Below are 21,671 nucleotides of genomic sequence, written 5' to 3'. Positions count from 1 at the left end.
TGCTGGTACTTGGAGAACCACAAGTACCAGCATGTAGGGCATTAAGGGCCCACTGGTACCTGTAGTTCCACTGCAAAAGCAATATTATAAAAAAAAGACAAACACCGTACACAATATAATTTTATTAAACATACATGCACTCACACATGTACACACACACACATGTACTCATACTCACCTATGTATCCCTGTAGCATCGGTCCACTTGTCCAGTAGAATTTCCATTCGGTACCTGTGGGAAAAAAAACATACTCACCTTCTCCTATGCGTGGTTCTGTCATCTTCGTTCCAAAGTAGGCATCCAAGGTCTTCTTAAAATAAAAAATGAAAACCGCGAACCATGCAACTGATAACAACCAGGATGGTTGTTATCTCCTGAATGAAGAGCTCAGAGACGGCTCTAGCCTTTGTAGAGCCGTATCTGAGCATTCATTGGCTGAGAGAGGTGAACCCCCGCCTCTCTCAGCCAATGAACGGCTCCTCCATTGAAGTCAATGGAGAGCCGCAGGGTAACTAAACTTTACTTTGTGGTTCCCATCATTGACTTCAATGGAGAAGCCGTTCATTGGCTGAGAGAGGCGGGGGCTGACCTATCTCAGCCAATGAACGCTCAGATACAGCTCTACAAAGGCTAGAGCCGTCTCTTAGCTCTTCATTCGGCAGATAACCAGGATAGTTGTTATCAGTTGCGTGGATTGCGTTTTTAGTTTTTTGATTTTAAGAAGACCTTGGATGCCTACAGGGACAAGTGGACCAGTCCTGGTAATATAGGTGAGTATGTGTGAGTGTGTATGTATGGATTAAACTTTTACTTTCATGGTGTTTGTGTCTTTTTATTTATTTTTTTTACAGGTGAACTACAGGTACCAGTGGGCCCTTACTGCCCCGCATGCTGGTACTTGTGGTTCCCCAAGTACCAGTATGCGGGGGAGGCTTGCTAGGACCTGCAGTTCTACTGTAAAGACAATGTTTATACAGTGTATTTTTTACACCACACTTACACTATCAACCCGCCGAGGGGTGGCGGGGATAGCCCCGGGCTATCAGCCTAGGGGTGCCCTGGAGAGGGGGGATCCCTTTATTGGGGGGGTCCCCAACTCCCCAGGGATCCCTGGCCTGGGCTGACTAGCGGTCAGGGCTGATGCTGTGGCTGGGGGGGCCTGGTGATAGGACTCCCCTGGCTGTGGAATCAGTCCCCTGCTAGAAAGGGCCTGGTGCTGGATCTGGATCTTACAGGGGAACCCTATGCAATTTTTTCCCTGCAAATCCAGAACCAGGACTGGTTCCCAGAGCCCAGTGCTGGTTGTATTAAGTACAGTGGAACCCTACGTATTGTTTTCCCTGTACTTAAACAACCAGGACTGGCTATGAAAAGTCTGGGCTTGTTCTGTTTTAGGGGGGGACCCCACCACATTTTTTTTTTTTTAGAAATTAACTCTTTATAAGCATTTTACAGTCAGATACATGCAGGCATCTCACTGATGTATGCATGTATCTGTGTCCATCCGACCTGCTCATGCTCAAATCGAAAGCATGAAGCAGGTCTATTCATGTGGGGATTTGAAGGTCGATTTTGTGCTCGATTTCAAATCGAATGATAGTAAATAAGGGATTTGTGTTGAGTCTATGTAAAAGTACCGATGTTTTTCCGATGGTCAATTTGAGTAAAATTCGGTTTTACATTAGATTTGGCCTTTAGTAAATACCCAAATTCAAAATTGGATGCAAATCGAATGCCAAATCACTCAAAATGCAAAATCGAATGTTAGTAAATATACCCCTAAGCGTGGTTCCATGCCCATACAGTCCACAAAAAGAAGACATTTGTCCCATTGCGGGCTTGCTTTGCTCACCACAGGTCTATGACCACGTGTATAGTAGGGAATGACGTTGGACAGTAACTAATGACGTCAGGGTACAAATACTGAAGGGGTCCTATCCACTACCCTTCAGGGAGTCAAGGAGATTGTTACCAGCGGGGAGAGTTGGCAAGTATTGGCTGCCCCAGGTTGGAGTGCACCCTACATTTTCATGTCTCCATTTTGTGACAGCTGCAGCCGGCAGGATATGTCCTGGCATGTAGTTTCCCAGCAGCTGAAGAGACACATATCAGTGCATAATAAATCGACCATGTATATCAGCGCTCTATCCTCTTACTTTGCGTGTATAACTACTAGTAACTAGAAAACAAGTACCGCTAAGTTTTGTGGCGGCCATTTTCTTGGAGACAACAATACGTGGAATCTTGAGTAAGTCTGTTACGGCAAAATGTCTCCCGTCGTGGAGAGGAAGCGCTAGAGCACGAATAGCTGACCGGCCATTGGCTGCCCAGTGCCGACGCTGTCTAGCGGCCACGCCTATCAGCCTGGCGTTGTTTTGAGAAACGGTCCAATCGCGTTTTGAGTTCAGGTAATCCTGTGATTCCATTGGTGCTCACGTTGGGCGGGGCGTGTGCCAGCTAACCGCCGCCAGGTTTGAATTCGAACTAAAAAAAACTAAAACCAGATTGTACGGTAACGTGAGAGGAGCGTACTACTGAGGGTGAGTGCTGGCTGGGTATATCCCGGCTGTACGGATGAGTGCTGGCTGGGTATGCCACGGCTGTACTAGTGGGTGCTGGCTGGGTATGCCACGGCTGTACTAGTGGGTGCTGACTGGATATGCCCCGAGTGTACTGGTGGGAGCTGGCTGGGTATGCCCCGGCTGTACGGGTGAGTGCTGGCTGGGTATGCCCCTGCTGTATGGTGCTGGCTGGGTATGCCCCTGCTGTACTGGTGGGTGCTGACTGGGTATGCCCCTGCTGTACTGGTGGGTGCTGACTTGGTATGCCCTGAGTGTACTGGTGGGTGCTGGCTGGGTATGCCCCGAGTGTACTGGGGGGGTGCTGGCTGGGTATGCCCCGGCTGTACTGGGGGGGTGCTGGCTGGGTATGCCCCGGCTGTACTGGGGGGGTGCTGGCTGGGTATGCCCCGGCTGTACTGGGGGGGTGCTGGCTGGGTATGCCACGGCTGTATTGGGGGGTGCTGGCTGGGTATGCCACGGCTGTACTGGGGGGTGCTGGCTGGGTATGCCACGGCTGTACTGGGGGGTGCTGGCTGGGTATGCCACGGCTGTACTGGGGGGTGCTGGCTGGGTATGCCCCGGCTGTATGGGGGAAGTGATACCTTACTAGTAACTCCTGGCTGCACCAGCTGGTGTCTTTCCTAGTATTAATGCACCATGTAGTACTATTTACCCAATCATTGTATATACAGTGTGGTAGTGATAGTCTGTGTTACCTGTATTGCCCTTTTACTTCTGTTTGTTTCTTTTAGCTCTTAATGTGCTCAGTAAGGATACAGATGTGTGTAGTAGTGTATGTGTGTGTGTGTGTGGGGGGGTGCTAATGTACGGGTGATGGTATTCCCATTGATGGCGCAGCACCGATGCTACACCATTGATGGCTTTAATCTGCTCATGTGTAGCATTCAACCGTTGATGGTTATATTTATATACTGTATACAGACATGTCCTCATACACTATTGCTGCAGTCACGCCGAATATACCTTCTCTGAACGCCATGGTCCCCTGTGACTTGGTTTGCGTAGAGTGTATTTTTTGCTACTATGCGTCTTAGTTGTAATCGGATATGACAGCCCACTTCCCAAGACTGCACTGATAATTAGATATGACACCTGTATACATCTTCCCTGTCTACCCCATCTGTGTCACTCCCTCCCTTAAATAATGTAAGCTCTTTTGAGCAGGGCCCACCACCTTCTTGTGCTTCTACCTACTGTAATTTAATTAATCACTTACTCCCCACTTGGGTAATTGACCACTTTTTTCCAAAAACCGCTCAAATTGTCAGTTTCTTTTATGATTGAATTAGGTCAAGAACATAATTTTAAACTTATCCATCACTATTTTATTTGAAATTTTTTGTGTTAAAAAAACCACAATATACCATAAAAATAGCGATTTTTATGTTATACTGTAGTGATGGCCATTGACATCTGTACCATCGATAGTTCAAGCCATCGTTAGAAGCCATCAGTTGTTTAGCGATTGGTCGAGGAGATCTGTGTAAACCACAACTGCCGATGTTTCCTAAACATCGTTTGAGGGTTGCCATTGATGGTGCAACATTGATGCCCACCAGCAATGGTAAACTACTTTTCAGTCAGACCATCGATGGTTTGCAAACCATCGATGAACTGTTGCCAATATATATATATGCACACACATATATATCTGCTGTTGCTTTCACAGACCTATGCGCCTAATCAGCCATGTGTGATTCGTTTATTCCGGAGTGCCGCCATGTGGATTACACACGTACGTGTGTATATGTGTGTGTATGTATATTTGCATCGGTCCGGCACTCACCACTTAATATTTCACCTTGCCCCCATGCCTTCCTTAGTAAGAGGCATACCAACAATTCGAGGCGGCACTGAAGGTCTTTATCCTGCTTTATTGAAACACACCAACGTTTCAGGGCACCAGCCCTTTTGTCAAGGTTATACAAAAATTAAAACCAAACTCTTACCTTAAATAGTCACCCAGGTGTTTCTAGTGAAGTCCGGGCAGCGCGCTCTCCCACACGCTGCGGGCGGCGTCCCATTCTGATGACGCGGTTGCTCAGCGCCGCCACTGGTTACCTAGGCAACCACACGTCATCAGTATACAAACATTTACTCCTTAGTGCTACTAAGTGTCCACACACTTCCACCACCACTACGTAATCCTACTTCACACCCATCTGGGTTACATGGTAAAATCAGCAAGTTATATGAAATGCATAAAGTTACAATCATGTCATATTAAATTATACCACATATGTCTATAGATACTCAACATGCATCTCTAAATCGCTGTTGCTCTTATACCATAATTAATTCTACTGCATATATCTATAGAAGCTCAACATGCATCTCATAATAGATGTATCTATCCACATAGAAATCAATATTCATGTGTGTATATATATATATATATATATATATTTACCAAATTACCAACACTTAGAAGATATAAACCAATCAATTACCATGCCATATTTAACCATAAAGCAATACATGTATTTTATAATGAGTTCCGACAGATCTTATCATTAAGACCCTTTGGTATTATCGTATCCAGTTCTATAATCCATTTTGCTTCCATTCTCAATAGTCGATTACCTCTATCACCACCACGTATCAGGGGAGGCACATGATCAATAATTATATGTCTCAATTGTGATATATTGTGCCCTCTCTCCGCAAAATGCCGCGCAACCGGCTGATCATTTGCTTTACCAGTCAGAGCTGATCTGATGGCTCCACGATGCAGCGCCATCCTTTCCCGCATCGTTCTGATGGTTTTACCCACATAAGCGAGTCCACACGGGCATATTATCATGTATACAATATGATTCGTGGTACATGTTAATACATGATTGATTTTATAAACAGTATTTTTATGTGGATGTTTAAATTCTTTATCCACTATCATATTACGGCAGGTTGTGCAATGGAGACACTTATAACATCCATTTCTTTTTCTCACAAATGTAGTCTCATCCACAGGATGTATATTATGTCCAGTTATGTCAGTATGTACAATACTGTCTTTTATATTGCGGCCTCTAAGAAAGCATGTCATCGGTCTATAACTCTTTAAACCAGGTAAACTCACATCTGTGGCTATAATCGGCCAGCATGCCTTACTTGCATGCTGAATCACTGGACTTGCAGTGGAGAGATGATGTTTCCATGGAATAATCATTTTATCTTTTTTCACTGAAGGTTTTAGTAGTTGACTACGATCAATCTTCATGACTTGAACTTTTTGTTGTTTCAATTGTTGGATATTGTATCCTCTGTTGATAAATTTGTCAATAATTGCATCAATCGCTGCCTCTGCCTCTGTGGGATCACTTGTAATGCGTATTGCTCTGAGCATTTGAGAACGTGGAAGCCCCCTCTTCAATGCTGCAGGATGGTGGCTAGCTGCATGCAGTAGATTATTTCTGTCAGTAGGTTTACTATATATGTTGGTTTTAATTACACCTTTATTAATACCTACTTCAACATCCAAATAATGGATTTTAGTATAACTAAATTCATAAGTAAGCTTAATAGTGGATTGTCTGTTGTTAATTTGTTGCATCAATTTGATCAATAGCTGTTCACCCCCAGTCCAAAACATAAAGATATATATATATATATATATATATATATATATATATACACACACACACACATTATAATACATTTTTATATATATAATTTGATTATGGCCTGGCCCCTTATAAAAATGGGCGTTATGGAGGAGGAGGAGGAGCGGCTGATGCCGGAGGGAGTGGCCGGATATCTAGAACGGCGGCGGCTACCAGAGCCTCTGCTGCTGTCTCTACACAGCCAGTGATCACTGCTGGAGCCGGACCCATAGCACAGCGACGGCTACCAGAGCTGCTGCTTCTGCTCAGCCAGTGATCACTATGTGATCACTGTTGTGCTGGAGCCGCAGTGGGATGGTGTTCCGCTGGCGGCTCCGATACATAGCAGCTGCGGCTACCAGAGCCGCCGTTGCTGCTTCTATACAGTGATCACACTGATCACTGTGTCTTCCCGGAGCCGCAGCGGGAGGGTGTTCCGCTGGCAGCTCTGATACATAGCAGCAGCGGTGGCTACTAGTGCCGCCGCTGCTTCTCATTGAAGGGGGTGGGGCCGGCCGGGCTGCCCGATCACTGCTGGCCACAGTGATCGGGGTCACAGCAGCAGCCGGGAGGGGGGTGCCGATAGTGCCCGATCACTGTGGCCAACAGTGATCGGGACACAAAGGAGGAGGAGCCGCGGGTGTAGAGGGACCAGAAGGTCCCTCTGATATAGGCGGCAGTGGGAAGATTAGCTTCCCATAGCCACCTAGTGGCCATTTCTGTCTGGTCGTATCAGATACGACCATGTCAGGGAAAGCCCAGTCTGGTCTGGTCGTATCTGATACGACCATGCCAGGCAAGTGGTTAACACCTGGCTGCTTATGTGGGTGTAATGGTTGTTAATATAGCAATGTTTATTGTACATGCCCGTGTCCTGCTTTTTATTGTATGTCACTGGTTACTTGTTTGTTTATGTACTATGTAAGGCGCTGCGGAACACTTGTGGCGCCATATAAATAATGATGATGATGATGATGATAATCTGTGTGCACCTGCCTCTGAATCTGTATACGGGGTGTTACGATGCAGCAACCATTGTGTCGCATGTCAAAGCAATCAGTGCAATCGTATGACGCTGTTTTGTCACAAGGGATTGCAAATAAGGCGCCTATTTGAGCGAAAAAGATGGTACACTGCTCAGCGTGGCTCACTTACGTGGTATGAGGACACATCTGTACACTACAGTCAGTGCCGCAGAATACCGTGTTTCATATTGCTCTTTGGAAGCAGTTTGGGAATATTTCGTCTGTATCGCAGTCTCTAGATGATTGGTGCCAACCATTTCTGGTTTGATCCCATATAGTCCAGCTAATAGGACTAGTACGGAGGTAATACACGTAGCTTGTTGTCGTGGGACGTTGGTGGCTTCCCGGAGTGTCTTAGTGCTGGTAGTTGGGGGAATAGTGCAGGTCTTGTCCCTCTGGTACAGGTATGGTAGAATATCCTGGGTAATAACTGGTAATCTCCGGCTACCTGAGTGTATACAATCATTAATTATGCACATGGAGTGTGTGGGTCACCCGTGAAATGTTCTCTCTCGTGATATATGGAGTTGTCGTATATACCCAGTATGCTCCACTAATCTTCATTGCTATTACACTGGAAGTTCCCCAGCTCTTCCAGGCCTGTGAGCCCCAGTGCCTAACTTCCTACTTATGACCTGTAACCGTGACTGACTGTTCCCTCTCCCACCCCTCCTGATATCCCTCACCAGTAATAACACAGGGACGTGAGAGGTCTTCTCATCAGCCATGGATTCATCTTTTTGCCTAGGTGGCCCTTATGCTGGTCCTGTGATGATCTGATGCTTCTCTGTGAAGCTCATGAGATCCGTCAATTATGTTAACTGCTGTCCATAGACCCCTATAGATAAAATTATGCTAAATAAGCTTTTGTGTGTAGCGATAACCTATTCGGGCATACATAACCCTGCAGCTGTGAGGGGTGTTTTACCTCTGTACTTTAGGTGTTCTATGTTTTTGTAATCTTTTTTTTTTTTTTTTTTTTTCCTTTTTAGTAAGAAATTTGAATATGGAGGATCTGACGGGAAACAAGTTACAGCACGCAAAGATGTCTCGTCTGCCTGTTCCTCCCAGCAGAAAGAGGCCTTTGTGTGATGAGATCCAGAAGGCGAGTATAAAGAACATAGTGGAGGTGCGTTTCATTATTACGTTGTCTTTCGATCCATGAATTGCGTGGCCAGCTTGCCTGTCACAGCCAGGGCAGGAGATCTATATACTACAGCGCACATGCACAAATAAAAACGTTGTATCTTGTCCCCTCAGAAACGTATTAGAGTTTCATCCCCAGAGGCAGCGACTGGAAAGAATCGTGCGGCGGTGAGCATTGCCACCACGAGGCACCGTCTGGCCCCTCCCGCAGCTCTTCCTAAGCCGCCAGTCATCGGTATGTAACAAAATGTTAAGAATATGGTTTCCAAGTCAAGTAGTTTTCAAGCTTCATGTTTTCCAATACAGATCCAGTCCTCATTATGAATCTTTTCAAATAACTGCACTTTACAAAACCCCTATACTTGGAGCATCCCTGAAATAAATACTTTACATATATTCTGTTTAATTGCTATTCAAATGCACGAGAGTGTAAGGTGTAAGTTGCTGTGTGAAACGCGTTGTAGCATGATCACATTGGGATAATATTCTGTATGCTCATACCTTCCATACACACATCTAACTGGGGGAGCAAAGTTCTTGTGCATATGAGCCCTAATATAAGCTTTTATTTGGTGATGTAGAAAAAGGGATGATGAGTGACCTGCAAGTTCCTGTGGTTCAGTGTAGTAAATTTACTTACGATACTAACTTCTGATTGGCAGGTCGGCAGTCTCTCCAGGTCCTACAGTCAAACAGGGGACACACTGCAGGTAAATGTTCACTGTGATTATATGATTCACATTGTGTTAGTTGTTTGGCTTCTGTGCAGTATGCAGCAGCATGAGCAAAGTTTATTATGGTGTAAGTTTCAGCTATGCTTTCTCATGTCTTACATTGGCTCTGTCTCTAAGAGTTTGGACACTAAGGTAAACGTGCCTTGCTTTGCACACCGCCTTCACTGACGGACTGTCTAAAAACGCCCCTGTACCAGTCACTGCAGTAGCAACACCCTGTAAACGCATTTCTTCTTTTTTTTCCTTTTTTTGTTTTATTATCTTCTGAGTTGACTTCTTTTCACCCCTTCTTCACCATTGTCTGGATTAGCCAGGACACTTCTGCCTCTGCTGACCAGCTGATGGAGGGGGCTCTTGGCTGGTACCCCCTTCCCCTCCCTTCTCAGTTGGCTGAGCGAGGTTAACGTCTACATGCACGAGGTGGTGCTTTTACTTTCTGGTCTACGAATAGTCAACCAGGTGATTGGCACTCTTCCCCAATATTAAGTCTCTAAACAGAATAATCAGACCAGCTGTCGCTCCTTTTGCACCCGGTTCTGTAGTTAGGAGAGTGCAGACTCGCTCTCTGGCACAGGCAGTAGTGGATTGTACCCTTTTGTTTGCCAAACCCACACTGGCTTTGTAGTCCAAGAGACTAAGCTACAAGCGCAGCTGTACATGGCACTGACCGCTTATATTGGAAGGATTTCCGTTGTCTAGGTATAGTTATACCTAAATAACATGTAGTGTGTGTCCTTCTACCAGTGATGATCGGTGAAAGGGTCCTTTCTAACCACCTTAATGTTTTTCTCTTTGCAGCTGCTATGACTAAACCCAAAGCTACAGCCCCAGGTACGATGACGTATTTATGCACAATCCAGATCTCCTGACTCTTACACCACATACAATCCATGATTTGAACATAGTATCTCACCAGCTGTGTTGGGTCTTTTAGCCAGTGCTGGATATTATCCATTGCTGTGCAGTCTAATTCATGGTTTTCACTCTGTCTTGATGAACTATTGTTGTGTGACCCCAAAGAAGAGTCTTGTAGAGGGTGACATAATGGTGACTTTTTCCTGCTGCTTTAATATTGCTGGTACAGATCCACCGATCCCATGTAAATTTTATTAATCCAGTGCACAACGGGTGTAATAGACCTAACACTGAGTAGATTACACGGGCCTGTTCTGTGGAAGCAGCAGACACTCATCTACTGCTACTCTGCGGAGACCCTGTTATCTGATGCCGGCAGGCTGCGAGACACAATGTACTATAGATCTGCTGAGCTAATTCTTATTTTAATTTGGTATTAATATAATTGCATGCTCACACACCCCACCTTTCTTGCAGTTTGACTTGATAGTTTAATAACTTGATATCGCTTGTTGGTGGGAAATCATGTTATCTCCAGATGGTCGTTTCACTGATCAATGAACGGGGTTGCTCCTGGCTTTAATATATCTTGGACAGGAGATGACCTCTGCGTCCAAATCATTATTATCTGACACCTGTTATTCTAGGGCCAGGCACCCTGCAGTGTTCTACCAGTCACTTGTTATTGATGGTGATATTGCTGAGTGTGCTGCCTGACTTTATCCTCCTCCTACAACTGTTGTCTTAGTGGACTGACCCCGGGCTTGTAGTAACTGTTGTTTCTCCATCCCACAGCTCATGAAGCCAGTACAGGTAACAGGAAACGCGCCGCCTGGGACCTTAAGGGCCAGGTTAACGACATGCGGGGCAAAGTCTCAACTTTCAAAGGCAAAGTGCAGACTCTGTCTGGGGAGAATGCTCGTCTCCAGACCACCAAGGAGCAGCTGCAGACTAAGGTGGAGGCGCTATCCAGTGAGAACTCCGAGATCAGCCGGCAGCTGTGGTGAGTGGAAGCCTGTCGCAGTAATCCATACACTTCTTACAATCCCCACTAAGGGACAGTCATTCCTAATAATGGAAGAATAACCAATTATGCATTCAGACACTTCAGCATTGCAGATTTGCAATTTGGGATCTTTAGAGTCCCTACCTTTAGTGGACTTGTGTTTGTTTGCACGTGCCATCCTGCAACTTTTACGAAACACATTGCTTTGTCATTCTACCTTGATATGAATCCCTATTTAACTTCTGGCATTTAAATACCTAATGGACACATTTGTGATTATATGCAGTACCCATTGGCATTAACCATTTAACTGACTAATTATTTTTCCAAAATTGTCGCTTTCTTTCTTTTATGGTTGAATTGGGTAAAGAACATAATGTTAAACTTATCCATCGCTATTTTATTTGAAAAAAATTTTAAGCACCGTATACCATGAAAATAGCAATTTTTATGTTATACTGTAGTGATGGCCATTGACAGCTGTACCATCAATGGTTCAACTATCGTCAGAGGCCATCAATTGTTTAGCGATTGGTCAAGATCTGTGTAGACCACAACTGCCTGTTTCCTAAACATCGATTGAGGGTTGCTATCGATGGTGCAACATTGATGGCCACCAGCAATGGCAAACGACTTGTTTTCAGTCAGTTGCCATCCCTAATCAGAGGCTGTGCGATATCTATCGGGGGGGGGGGGGGGGGGGGTGTAAAAAAAAATAAATATATATATATTTATTTAATTGTTTCTTATATAGCGCAGCATATTCCGTTGCGCTTCACAATTGTAAGCATTACTAGAACAAAACTGGATAATAACAGACAGATATATAGGTAGGAAGGCCCTGCTTGCAAGCTTACAATCTATAGGGAAATAGACATTGATACACAAGGATAGGTGCTATATATTGCAATTTTGGTCCAGCCAGAATTCACAGTTTCTTGGTTGGCTGCATGATCCAGTCACACAGGAATGTCAACCAAATGTCATGAGGATGTGAGAGAAAGACGATGTGTGAGATTGTGTGTGGACTGTAAAAGGGGATGTAATTGGATATGGAAGCTATGATGGTTATGTGGGAGGTTCTGGGATCTGATAAGCTTGCCTGAAGAGGTGAGTTTTCAGGGAACGCTTGAAGGATTGGAGACTAGAGGAAAGTCTTATTGTGCGAGGTAGTTCATTCCATAGAGTGGGTGCAGCGCGAAGAAAGTCCTGTAACCGTGAATGGGAGCAAATAATGCGTGGAGATGAGAGACGCGGAGAGGTCGGGTTGGGAGATATTTTGAGATGAGTGAAGAGCTGTATGTTGGTGTGGTTTGTTTAATAGCCTTATGTGTAAGTGAAAGTATTTTGTATTGAATACGTTAGAAAACCGGCAACCAATGGAGGGACTGACAGAGCGGGGCAGCAGATGAAGAACGTTTCGCAAGGAAAATAAGCCTTGCAGCTACATTCCTAACGGATTGCAATGGTGATAGCCTGTTTTTGGGAAGACCAGTAAGGAGGCTATTCCAATAGTCAATGCAGGAAATAATAAGTGCATGGATTTGCGTTTTTGCAGTGTCTTGTGTGAGATATGGTCGAATTTTGGATATGTTTTTTTAGATGTATGTAACATGATTTTGAGACAGATTGAATGTGGGGAACAAAGGACAGTTCAGAGTCAAGGATGACATCTAGGCAGCGAGCTTGTGGGGCAGGGTGGATGGTCGAGTTAGCAACAGTGATAGAGATATCAGATTGGTAACTGTTATTGGCTGGTGGAAATATAATTAATTCTGTTTTAGAAATATTAAGTTTCAGGTGGCGAGATGACATCCAAGATGAAATTGCAGAAAGACATTCAGTGACACGGACCAATACAGATGGAGATAAATCTGGGGAGGATAGGTAGATTTGAGTATCATCCGCATACAGATGGTACTGAAATCCAAAAGAGCGGATTAGTTTGCCAAGAGAGGTGCTATAGATTGAGAATAGCAGAGGACCTAAGACAGAGCCTTGCGGTACTCCAACTGATAGAGGTAGCGAAGAGAAGACAGAATCAGAAGAACGAACAGTAAAGAGCGATCAGATAGGTAGGAAAAGAACCAAGAAAGAGCGGTGTCCTTAAGACCTAGGGATTGCAGTGTTTGTATGAGAAGAGAGTGGTCAACAGTCTCAAAAGCAGCAGAGAGATCTAGAAGATTTAGTAGTGAGTAATGGCCTTTAGCCTTGGCAGTGACCAGATCATTTACTACCTTAGTCAGTGCTGTCTCTGTGGAGTGTTGGGAACTTAAGCCGGACTGAAGTGGGTCCAATAAGTTGTGTGTGTTAAAGTGTGAGAGGCGGGTGTAGACAAGTCTCTCAAGTAGCTTGGAGGGGCATGGGAGCTGGGAGATAGGACGATAATTAGGGAGAGTGTTAGGGTCAGAATTTTGTTTTTTCAGAATGGGAGTAATCACTGCAGGCTTGAACAGTGATGGAAAGTTGCCAGTAGAGAGAGAGAGATTACAGATTTTAGTTAGGGTTGGGATGAGCACTGGAGACAGAGCTTTGCCGATTTGTGAGGGTAGAGGAGAGGTAATAAAGTAGGAGGATGAGAAGAGTGTAGATACTTCATCTTCGTTTGTGAGATCAAATGAAGAGAATGTGCCAGAGGGTTCAGATAGGGAATTGAGCAGGTCACTAGCTGAAGAAGAGCCTACTATTTCATTTCGGATCTTATCAATCTTGTCCCTAAAATAGGAAGCAAGATCTTGTGCACAGATAGTAGCAGGTGGTTTGGGTGATGGAGGGGTAAGAAGCAGTTTAAATGTATTAAAAAATCGCTTGGGGTTAGAGGCTTGAGCAGAGATTAGAGATTGGAAATATGTTTGCTTGGCAGTGTCCAGAGCAGTATGAGAAGAGTTGTAGATGGTCTTATATGTGAGGAAGTCACTTGGAGTGCGAGACTTTCGCCACTGACGTTCAACTTTACACGAGAGTTTTTGTAGATGCCTTGTTAAGCTAGAATGCCACGGTTGACGTCTAACTCTACGTGATGGGTAGCTGGAGCTACTTCATCGAGGGCTTTTTCTAGAACATATAACACTAAAATCTGCACACTTATACATGAGTCAAAACTTCAGGTGCCGGATCAAATGTGTTTAAAATAAATCCAAAGTCCAGAAAAGACAATCCGCACACCATTTTCAAATGCAAAAATGTATCATATTTAAAGATCCCAAACTGTATATTGCCAACAGATAAAATATTATAAAGTGCCATAGTGCAAAAGTACTCCCGACAGCCGTTTCTGTGCTAACAAGCACCTTCTTCCAAGGGCAGCGCTGCCCGATCACTGCTGGCCACAGCAGCAGCTGCGGCTACGTGAGCCGTGGCTGCTGCTTCTATGGCACTGCGCCGGGAGGGGGTTGCCGATGGTGCCAGATTACTGTGGCCAGCAGTGATTGGGAGAGGCAGCCATGCTTGCAGAGGGATCAGAAGGTCCCTCTGATGTAGGCGGCTGCTGGAAGATTAGCTTCCCACAGCCGCCTAGTGGGCATTTCTGACTGGTCGTATCAGATACGACCATGTCAGGGAAAGTCCTGCCTGCTGTGGTCATATCTGATACGACGGTGCCAGGCAAGTGGTTAAAGATGTCGTTGGCCATAGGTACCAAACAGAACTGCATGATTTGTTTTTAATTCATTACATTAGTTACCATGATTCTTGGTGCTTGAGTGTAATGCTTGTTACATCCTGTCACATAATGTGAAAGTCACAAGCGAAGACGCTCTCTGCGTGTTCTGTTGTCTCACAATGTATCTTGTGTTTAGTGATGTGACATCCAAGCTGCAATCTCAGCAGCAGAAGCTGACTGTCTCTGAGAAAGAGGTGCGGCGGCTCGCTGATCTCTGCCAGCGTCAGGAAGCGGAATTGGTTACCGAGAAGGGCACCGTAGAAGAGCTAAGGGCGGCCAGTCAGAGTATGACACAGCAGTTGAAAGACAAAGACGTAGGTTGAGATGAAAATTTTGTGTTGTACACTTGACCCATTCTTCTCATTGTGTGGCTTTTATCTTTCTCTGTTTTGTGACTTGGTCTTTAAGGAGGCCACTAGTTTGTATTGGAGTCTACAGCTACATTCTCACAAATTTTCTAAGGCTACAAAAATTGGCGGCTCCTCCTGTGTTTGTGGGATCGGTATATGTAGAAGTTACACTCATGTGTTTTGTTTCTAGGTTAAATTGATTTGTTTTGAGGGAGAACACTCAAAGCTGCAGACCCTGGTAAAGGAACAGTGTGAGGAGCTTGTTGCCCTAAAATCTTGTGTGGCAGAAAAAGAGACCCAGCTGTACATACTGGAGACAGAGCGCAGAAGATTACACAACACCGTGCAGGAGCTGAAGGTAAGTGGCCACAAGCACTGCACAGGATCTTGGCAATGCCGCATAAGTGCTTAACTGGCCTTCTAACCCGCCTCCTCCATCTCAGGGGAACATCCGCGTGTTCTGCAGAGTCCGACCAGCCATACAGTCCGAAAGCAGTCTACCTACTGGGCACATTGTCTTTCCCAGTGACGATGAGAGTGCCATTGTATTAACAAAGACTGAGGAGGTAAGCCATTTATTTCAGTTACGTCAAGGTCTCGCCATAAAATATTATAGCTCTAATGTCATTCTTTTCTCTTTCCCTCAGTCTCACGTTGGTCGGGAGAAGAGTCAGTCTGTAAAATATGACTTTAATTTTGACTGTATCTTCCCACCGTCAACCGGTCAGGCTGCTGTGTTTGAGGAGATCTCATTGCTGGTTCAGGTGGGTCCCTCTGCCACTTCCCTTACGTAGTGTTTTTAGCTGCGGCTTGGCACCACTAATTGCTGTATGTTCTCTCTCTATCCTAGTCGGCCCTTGATGGGTATCCCGTGTGTATATTTGCTTATGGACAAACCGGCAGCGGGAAGACTTACACCATGGAGGGTCCAGATAATGTCTCTGTGGATACAATGGGAATGATACCCAGAGCTATCTGGCAGATTTTCAGCAGTGCAGAGGAGCTGAAGACTAAAGGGTGGCAGGTCAGTGAGGTGTTGGTCTACTAGGTGTAATCATTCTGGTTACTAGTATACAACTCATTCTGATGACTGGAATCTCTTATCTCTTTGATTAGTACAAGTTTACGGCCAGTTTCCTGGAGATCTATAATGAGACACTAAGGGACCTGCTGGTAAACCGGCCAGACAAAAAACATGAATATGAAATACGCAAAGTCAGCTCGTCCAGCAGTGACGTCTATGTCACTAATCTGCGTTATGTGGAAGTTACTAGCGTGGAAGAGGTAAGTCTGATGGCTGGCAAATATTGGTCAAGACGTGATCACTTATTAAGGTCTTGCAGAGGAGACCAACACTTCCACATCAACCGAAAAGCCTCTTAGTGTGTTATAAAGCATATGAGACGTCCTATTGGACCTAAAGTACATTGCAGGGTGGGTCCAATGTCATGTATCTTAGGGATGCTTACTCCATAATCCTACTGGGAGACACTGGGAACATGGGCACTTTCCAAAGCTGCTCTTAACAGGAGAGTACGCTATGGAGTTGCTGTGTGCAACGTCTTCCGTTTAAAACTACTGGCTTTTTATGCAGAAACATTGAATCCTTAAAATATTCAGTGAAGGTGCAGAGAATCTGGTACCTGCTCCACACAGCTGCTCGTAGAATGTGCTTTCGTTTTCAGCAGCTGACGAATAACTGATGTAATTCACTTCGTAATCTTGCCTAGACAAAGACCCACCTTTTGTGGCACCAGAGAGGACCAATAGGTCAGCCCTTTAGTGATGGTCTTTCGTCCTATAGATCCTTGAAGCTCTGACTGCATCCAACAGGTAAAGGTTCCTTCCTCTTCCGAATACCCATCATTGCGTAAGGTCAGAATGACAATATCCTGATTTAAGTGAAATCCGGACATGGTTGAGCACCGAGTTAGTGGAGGAATGTCTGCTGGATGCATACACAGCAGCCTTTGTAAAGGAGCCAGATTCTAGTGAAAGAAGACTGACTGACAGGGATGAGATGTGGTCTTGGCTGAAGTCCTGTAAAAGTCCACACTACACGATAAGTCATACAATCATGGTTCCTGCAGCCACTCTGAGACCATCATGTAGTGTGTACTCACAATCTGTCATTTACACATCGTTCATCGCATTGTCCCATTTGATGTGTGGCTACATAACACAATATATCCGTGTCATCACCCCGCGGATCGTGCAAGTGCTTCGGCACGAAATATCGTATCGGGCCGTCACTTGATCATCGCGTTTTTTAAGTGTGTACCCAGCTTAAGTGTGAAACGCTGTGGAAATCCCTGGGAAGAAAAAAAAAAAAAGTAACCGGACCAAATGAAAGGTAGGAAACCCACAGGCGATGATAATTTACAGATCCGATTTATGCAATTTAGCCAAAATAAGCTTTCACAATGTTTTCAAGCACACTGTCAGAAAAGCCATTTTTCCTTTAGGACCATGACTGTCCCTGACTTAGACGAAGATACCACTTGTCTGTGTGGCACAAAGTTCTGAGCCAGATGGGCACCACTAGAACCTGTGGAAGCATTGCTATCAGGGTGGTGGTAATGGAAAATATTAGACGGCAATATCTGTCATCGAAATTTCATCTACAAAATACACCTTTTGGATTCCTTGTTCTTGATCAGTATCGCTCTAAATGTTTTAGTTCAACCAAGATGCCACCATACCAATATTCTGGCTGACTCCATTGGTCCATCACCTGTGGAACACTTTCAGATGAAGACTATTCTCCAGGGTTATCCTGCAGATAATCTACTTCCTGGTCCTCCGTGTGAGCTGGTTCTGCATTGCCCTTGAGTGGAACCGGGCAAAACGCGCACTCAGAAATGGGAGAACCTTGTCTAGAGAAGCCCTTTACTGAGCCATTACTAGGCTGGATTTCTGGTACTTGATGATCTGTTCCATGGCTTTTTTTTTTTTTTTTTTTTTTTTCTCATGTGCAAATTTTAATGGCTATGCCACACATTAGGAAAAAAATCAATCTTTTCTGTACTATATAACAAACATGGCGATCCCATATCGATCCAAAAGATTGACTGCTGATTGGCCACCCCTACACCTCCAGAAGAGCGCCCATAACTGCCATAATCTGTGTAAATACCCTCCCTGTGGGCACTTACAAAGGCTTAATTGCAACATGCTGATCTCTCCATGGTTCCAGTGTCCCCTATTTGGATGATGGAGAAAGGGTGTGGGTTTTTGTTTTGTTTTTTTATATATTTATTAATACTTTACTGTATTTTGTTAATTGCAGGTACTTGAACTTCTCCGGGCAGCAAAGACCAATCGCTCTGTGGCCAAAACTGCCCTTAATGATCGGTCATCTCGCAGCCATAGTGTTTTTCAGCTGAAAATTGAGGGGCAGAACCGTCTGAGAGACGTCCGGACATCATGTAAGTTGTGTATTAGGGCGTTTTCTAAGGCTGGGTACACACGTAAAGATTTTCTGTCCAATCATCCAACTAGTTGATTGGTTGGAATGAAAATCTGGTAACATATGGGAGTAACTGACAATCAGCAATTTCCTAAATGCCAGAAAACAGATGAAAATGCTCATCAGACAAGTTTGAACAAATTGTTTAGATCAAGCATTTAACAAACAGTTTTTGTCCATTTTCCGGCGTTAGGGAGCAAATTGCTGATTGTCATTTGCTTTCATCCCTTACCAGATTTTCATTCCAACAATCAACTAGTTGGATAGAAAATCTTTACGTTTGTATGGACCTTTATGTGCACATTGAATGTTCTGTCCTGGTTACATGACTATGGAATAGAAGCCGTCTGTAAGGAAGTATAAGAAGATCTCACACCGTAATCATGTATACATTCCCTTGTTATCTGAGCTATTTGGCCATTTCCAACCACTGCGGCTGCACCTTCGCTGTAAAAGCGACAATGTGAAAACTTCCAGCATCTGCAGCCTGCTCATGCACCGGAACTAGGAATGTTTACTGCCTACGATGTGCATTTGGTTTCTATTAACTTAAAAAAATGCTTGTTGTGAGTAAATGCATGGGCTGCGGAATTGCTGCCTCCCTGGGCGTGGCCAATGGCTGCTCTTTGTAAAGAGACTGTCATGCTTGAGAGAAGTGTTTGTTGGTATTTTCATATTGCCTACTCCACTATAATGGTGGTGGGGGGGAGGGGGTCAGGCTCCTGTTCTCACTGAATGTTTAGAGTACAATAACAGAGCAACAGTACACGCGGGAGCCGGACCTCTTTCTGCACTATATTCCGTCCCATGTGCTGTCTTCCTTCTGTTGCTTCTCCGGCAGTAACACAGGGAGGGGAGGACATGGCAGTGGGAGGCCAGACAAGTCTCAAACACTCACTGCATTTTGATCAGCGTGTATACTGGACATCACATTGGAATATAGCCCCTTAGTACATAAGCAGCAATTGCTGTCAGAACAGGATGTAGTACAGAATGTCTGCAAGTCAACAAAACCTTTTTCATGCATTTTTTTTTTTTAATTTAATCCTACCACTTTAATGAGCTGTCAACATTTTGCCTATTGACATTCACAATGTCGACAATTTAACTATTGATATAACGGGAGGACAATGTAAGCTACTTATTCCACTACTCTGTCTGTACTTTACCTCTGTTTGCACCCTATATGCTTGTGGCTTTGTATTGGAGAGTTTTTTTCATTCTTTCCAGCTGTCCTAAGCCTCATAGACCTGGCTGGGAGCGAGCGTCTAGATCGGTCGTTGTCTACAGGAGATCGGCTGAAGGAAACGCAATGCATTAATACGTCGCTGTCCACGCTAGGGATGGTGATCACCTCATTGTGTAACAAGGTAATCACATGGACGGCTAAGAGGATCACTTCTGATCTGTGCCTGGGGAAAAAGCCACATGTACTTCAGCCGACTGGACACAACATGGCTCCATATGGTATAAGGATGTCTGTGTGACTTGTTCCTTTTCCTTCCTATAGGATACACACATACCTTACAGGAATAGCAAGCTGACCTATCTCCTGCAGAACAGCTTGGGAGGGAACTCTAAAGTGTAAGTCGTGTGTTTCTGATGTGTCTGGTCAGTGTAACCCCTGCCTTTCTGGGGCGGGTGTGGTATGAAAAAAAAAAATTCACATTCAGGATGTCGACACCAGAATGTTGACTGGTTCTCAAATATCAGCAGTCAGAATGTCGCCATGGACAGTAGGTCATAGAAACATAGAATTTGACGGCACTTGGCCCATCTAGTCTGCCCTTTTAAACATGGCATGGTTAAAATGTCGACAGGTTCGTAATGTCGAATTTTTAGACTGACCCTCAAAATAACAAAAACTTACTGTCGACATTCTGGATTTAACGATGTAAATGTTGACATGAATATAAGAGCGACAAGAAAAATGTCTACTTTCAGAACCTGTTGACATTCTGCCCCTCTAGGACTTCTGACTTCCCACCTGTGTCACATGTGTGTAATATCTGTCATGATTACATCTTCCTGCACGTGACTGCTGACCCCTCATTCTCTCCCTTTTGCTTCCTTCTAGGCTGATGTTTGCCAACATTTCTCCCTTAGAGGAGAACTTTGCAGAGTCTCTGAACTCCCTACGGTTTGCCAGCAAGGTGAGAATGTGGCCTGGTTCAGGCGCTATTAGTTCTGTTCAGTATTTTTTGGAATCGGTGATTGGCTGCTATCAATGGACAACAATCAATCAATCAATCAATTGGCTGCAATCAATGGACAACGGTCAAGGCTAGATTATGAATCAACCGGCACTGACGTTACCCTTGAGTGGGTTTGCATGTCTTTTACATTGGTAGGCAGTGAAAATACATCCCGTTAATGTTATAGAAAGGGACCCAAATTCCAGCTTTGCAGGGGTGGTGAGTGAATCCCAGATCTTCCCCTGTAAAGCAGGTGAAGATCCATGGAAATGAGCTACCTACACCCCTATACTGTCCCTCTACAGTCATGTATGGTGGTTTCAGCAAGGTGTGCTTATTAATATAGTTTATGAAGATCTGGGATATGTTTCCAAAATATTCCCTTCCCACCAGCTAAGCGATTATTCATTAGATGATTTGGTATACCCGGAGTGAAGGAGACTATTTGGTAACTCTTTTTTCCTTTGTGTTACAGGTAAATGAATGTGTGATCGGCACAGCACGGGCAAACCGGAAGTGACCTTTTATAATGTTTTTATTCTGTATAGTACTGTTTGTCAGATATTAATTTTTTTTTTTGTTTTGAATAGATATTTGTACATATGTAAATATGCATGTGACTGTTTATTGTAAATCTAATATTCCTTATAAAGGTTTTCTCAATTGTAAGTGTTTTATTGTGCACTGTATAATTCCTTGTATATAAGCGCCTGACTTGTAGTGCGCGTTGCATTTGTATAGTGTTTTGTGCCTTTTGTACTGTGTACTCTGCATCCGTCCCAGTCTGCCGCCTTTCCCCTCTTCCCATACCGCTGACTCTATTATGTGTGCCGAGGTCACCGCCTCCCACAAGATCTGGAATCGGCATAATTATTCAAAAACTAGTTGCAAGAAAACATCCCGGAGACAACAAAATAATACAATAGTTACTTTGCTACTGTTCAAATATAGCTAATAATACTGGAAAGGAATGTGTATGAAATACCGCCGGCCTAACCCTAACCACCCCCTTCCCTGCTGCCTAAACCTAAGTCCCCCGGGGTGG

General features: G+C 44.4%; 1 protein-coding gene across 2 annotated transcripts; it reads left to right on the top strand.

Moving 5' to 3' along the window:
• The first annotated feature begins 2,447 nt into the window (after positions 1-2,447).
• On the top strand, positions 2,448-21,295 carry KIFC1 (kinesin family member C1). Of its 2 annotated transcripts, none has more exons than XM_088446517.1 (17): positions 2,448-2,541; positions 8,203-8,339; positions 8,471-8,591; positions 9,019-9,066; positions 9,889-9,921; positions 10,741-10,948; positions 14,749-14,926; positions 15,153-15,320; positions 15,406-15,528; positions 15,610-15,726; positions 15,813-15,986; positions 16,079-16,246; positions 18,252-18,390; positions 19,662-19,801; positions 19,942-20,015; positions 20,509-20,584; positions 21,102-21,295. In XM_088446517.1, exons 2-17 carry the CDS (start codon positions 8,217-8,219, stop codon positions 21,144-21,146), a joined length of 1,935 nt encoding a protein of 644 aa, XP_088302643.1. In that variant the 5' UTR covers positions 2,448-2,541; positions 8,203-8,216; the 3' UTR covers positions 21,147-21,295. The 2 variants fall into 2 exon arrangements, with proteins under 2 accessions (XP_088302643.1, XP_088302644.1); XM_088446518.1 differs by lacking the exon at positions 2,448-2,541 and adding an exon at positions 2,590-2,711.
• Positions 21,296-21,671: the final 376 nt, after the last annotated feature.

This window comes from Taudactylus pleione, unplaced genomic scaffold, assembly GCF_031769625.1.
Source record: "Taudactylus pleione unplaced genomic scaffold, aTauple2 ptg000400l, whole genome shotgun sequence".
Lineage (NCBI taxonomy): Eukaryota > Metazoa > Chordata > Amphibia > Anura > Myobatrachidae > Taudactylus > Taudactylus pleione.
The sequence above is the reverse complement of the archived record's forward strand: the minus strand, read 5'-3'. Positions and strand labels throughout refer to the sequence as shown.

Excerpts from the sequence above, each read along its gene's own strand:
- KIFC1 (XM_088446517.1), top strand. The coding sequence starts at position 8,217 with ATGGAGGATCTGACGGGAAACAAGTTACAGCACGCAAAGATGTCTCGT. Across the intron at positions 15,321-15,405 it reads ACACCGTGCAGGAGCTGAAG|GGGAACATCCGCGTGTTCTG; the intron begins GTAAGTGGCCAC and ends CCTCCATCTCAG. Across the intron at positions 18,391-19,661 it reads GAGAGACGTCCGGACATCAT|CTGTCCTAAGCCTCATAGAC; the intron begins GTAAGTTGTGTA and ends CATTCTTTCCAG.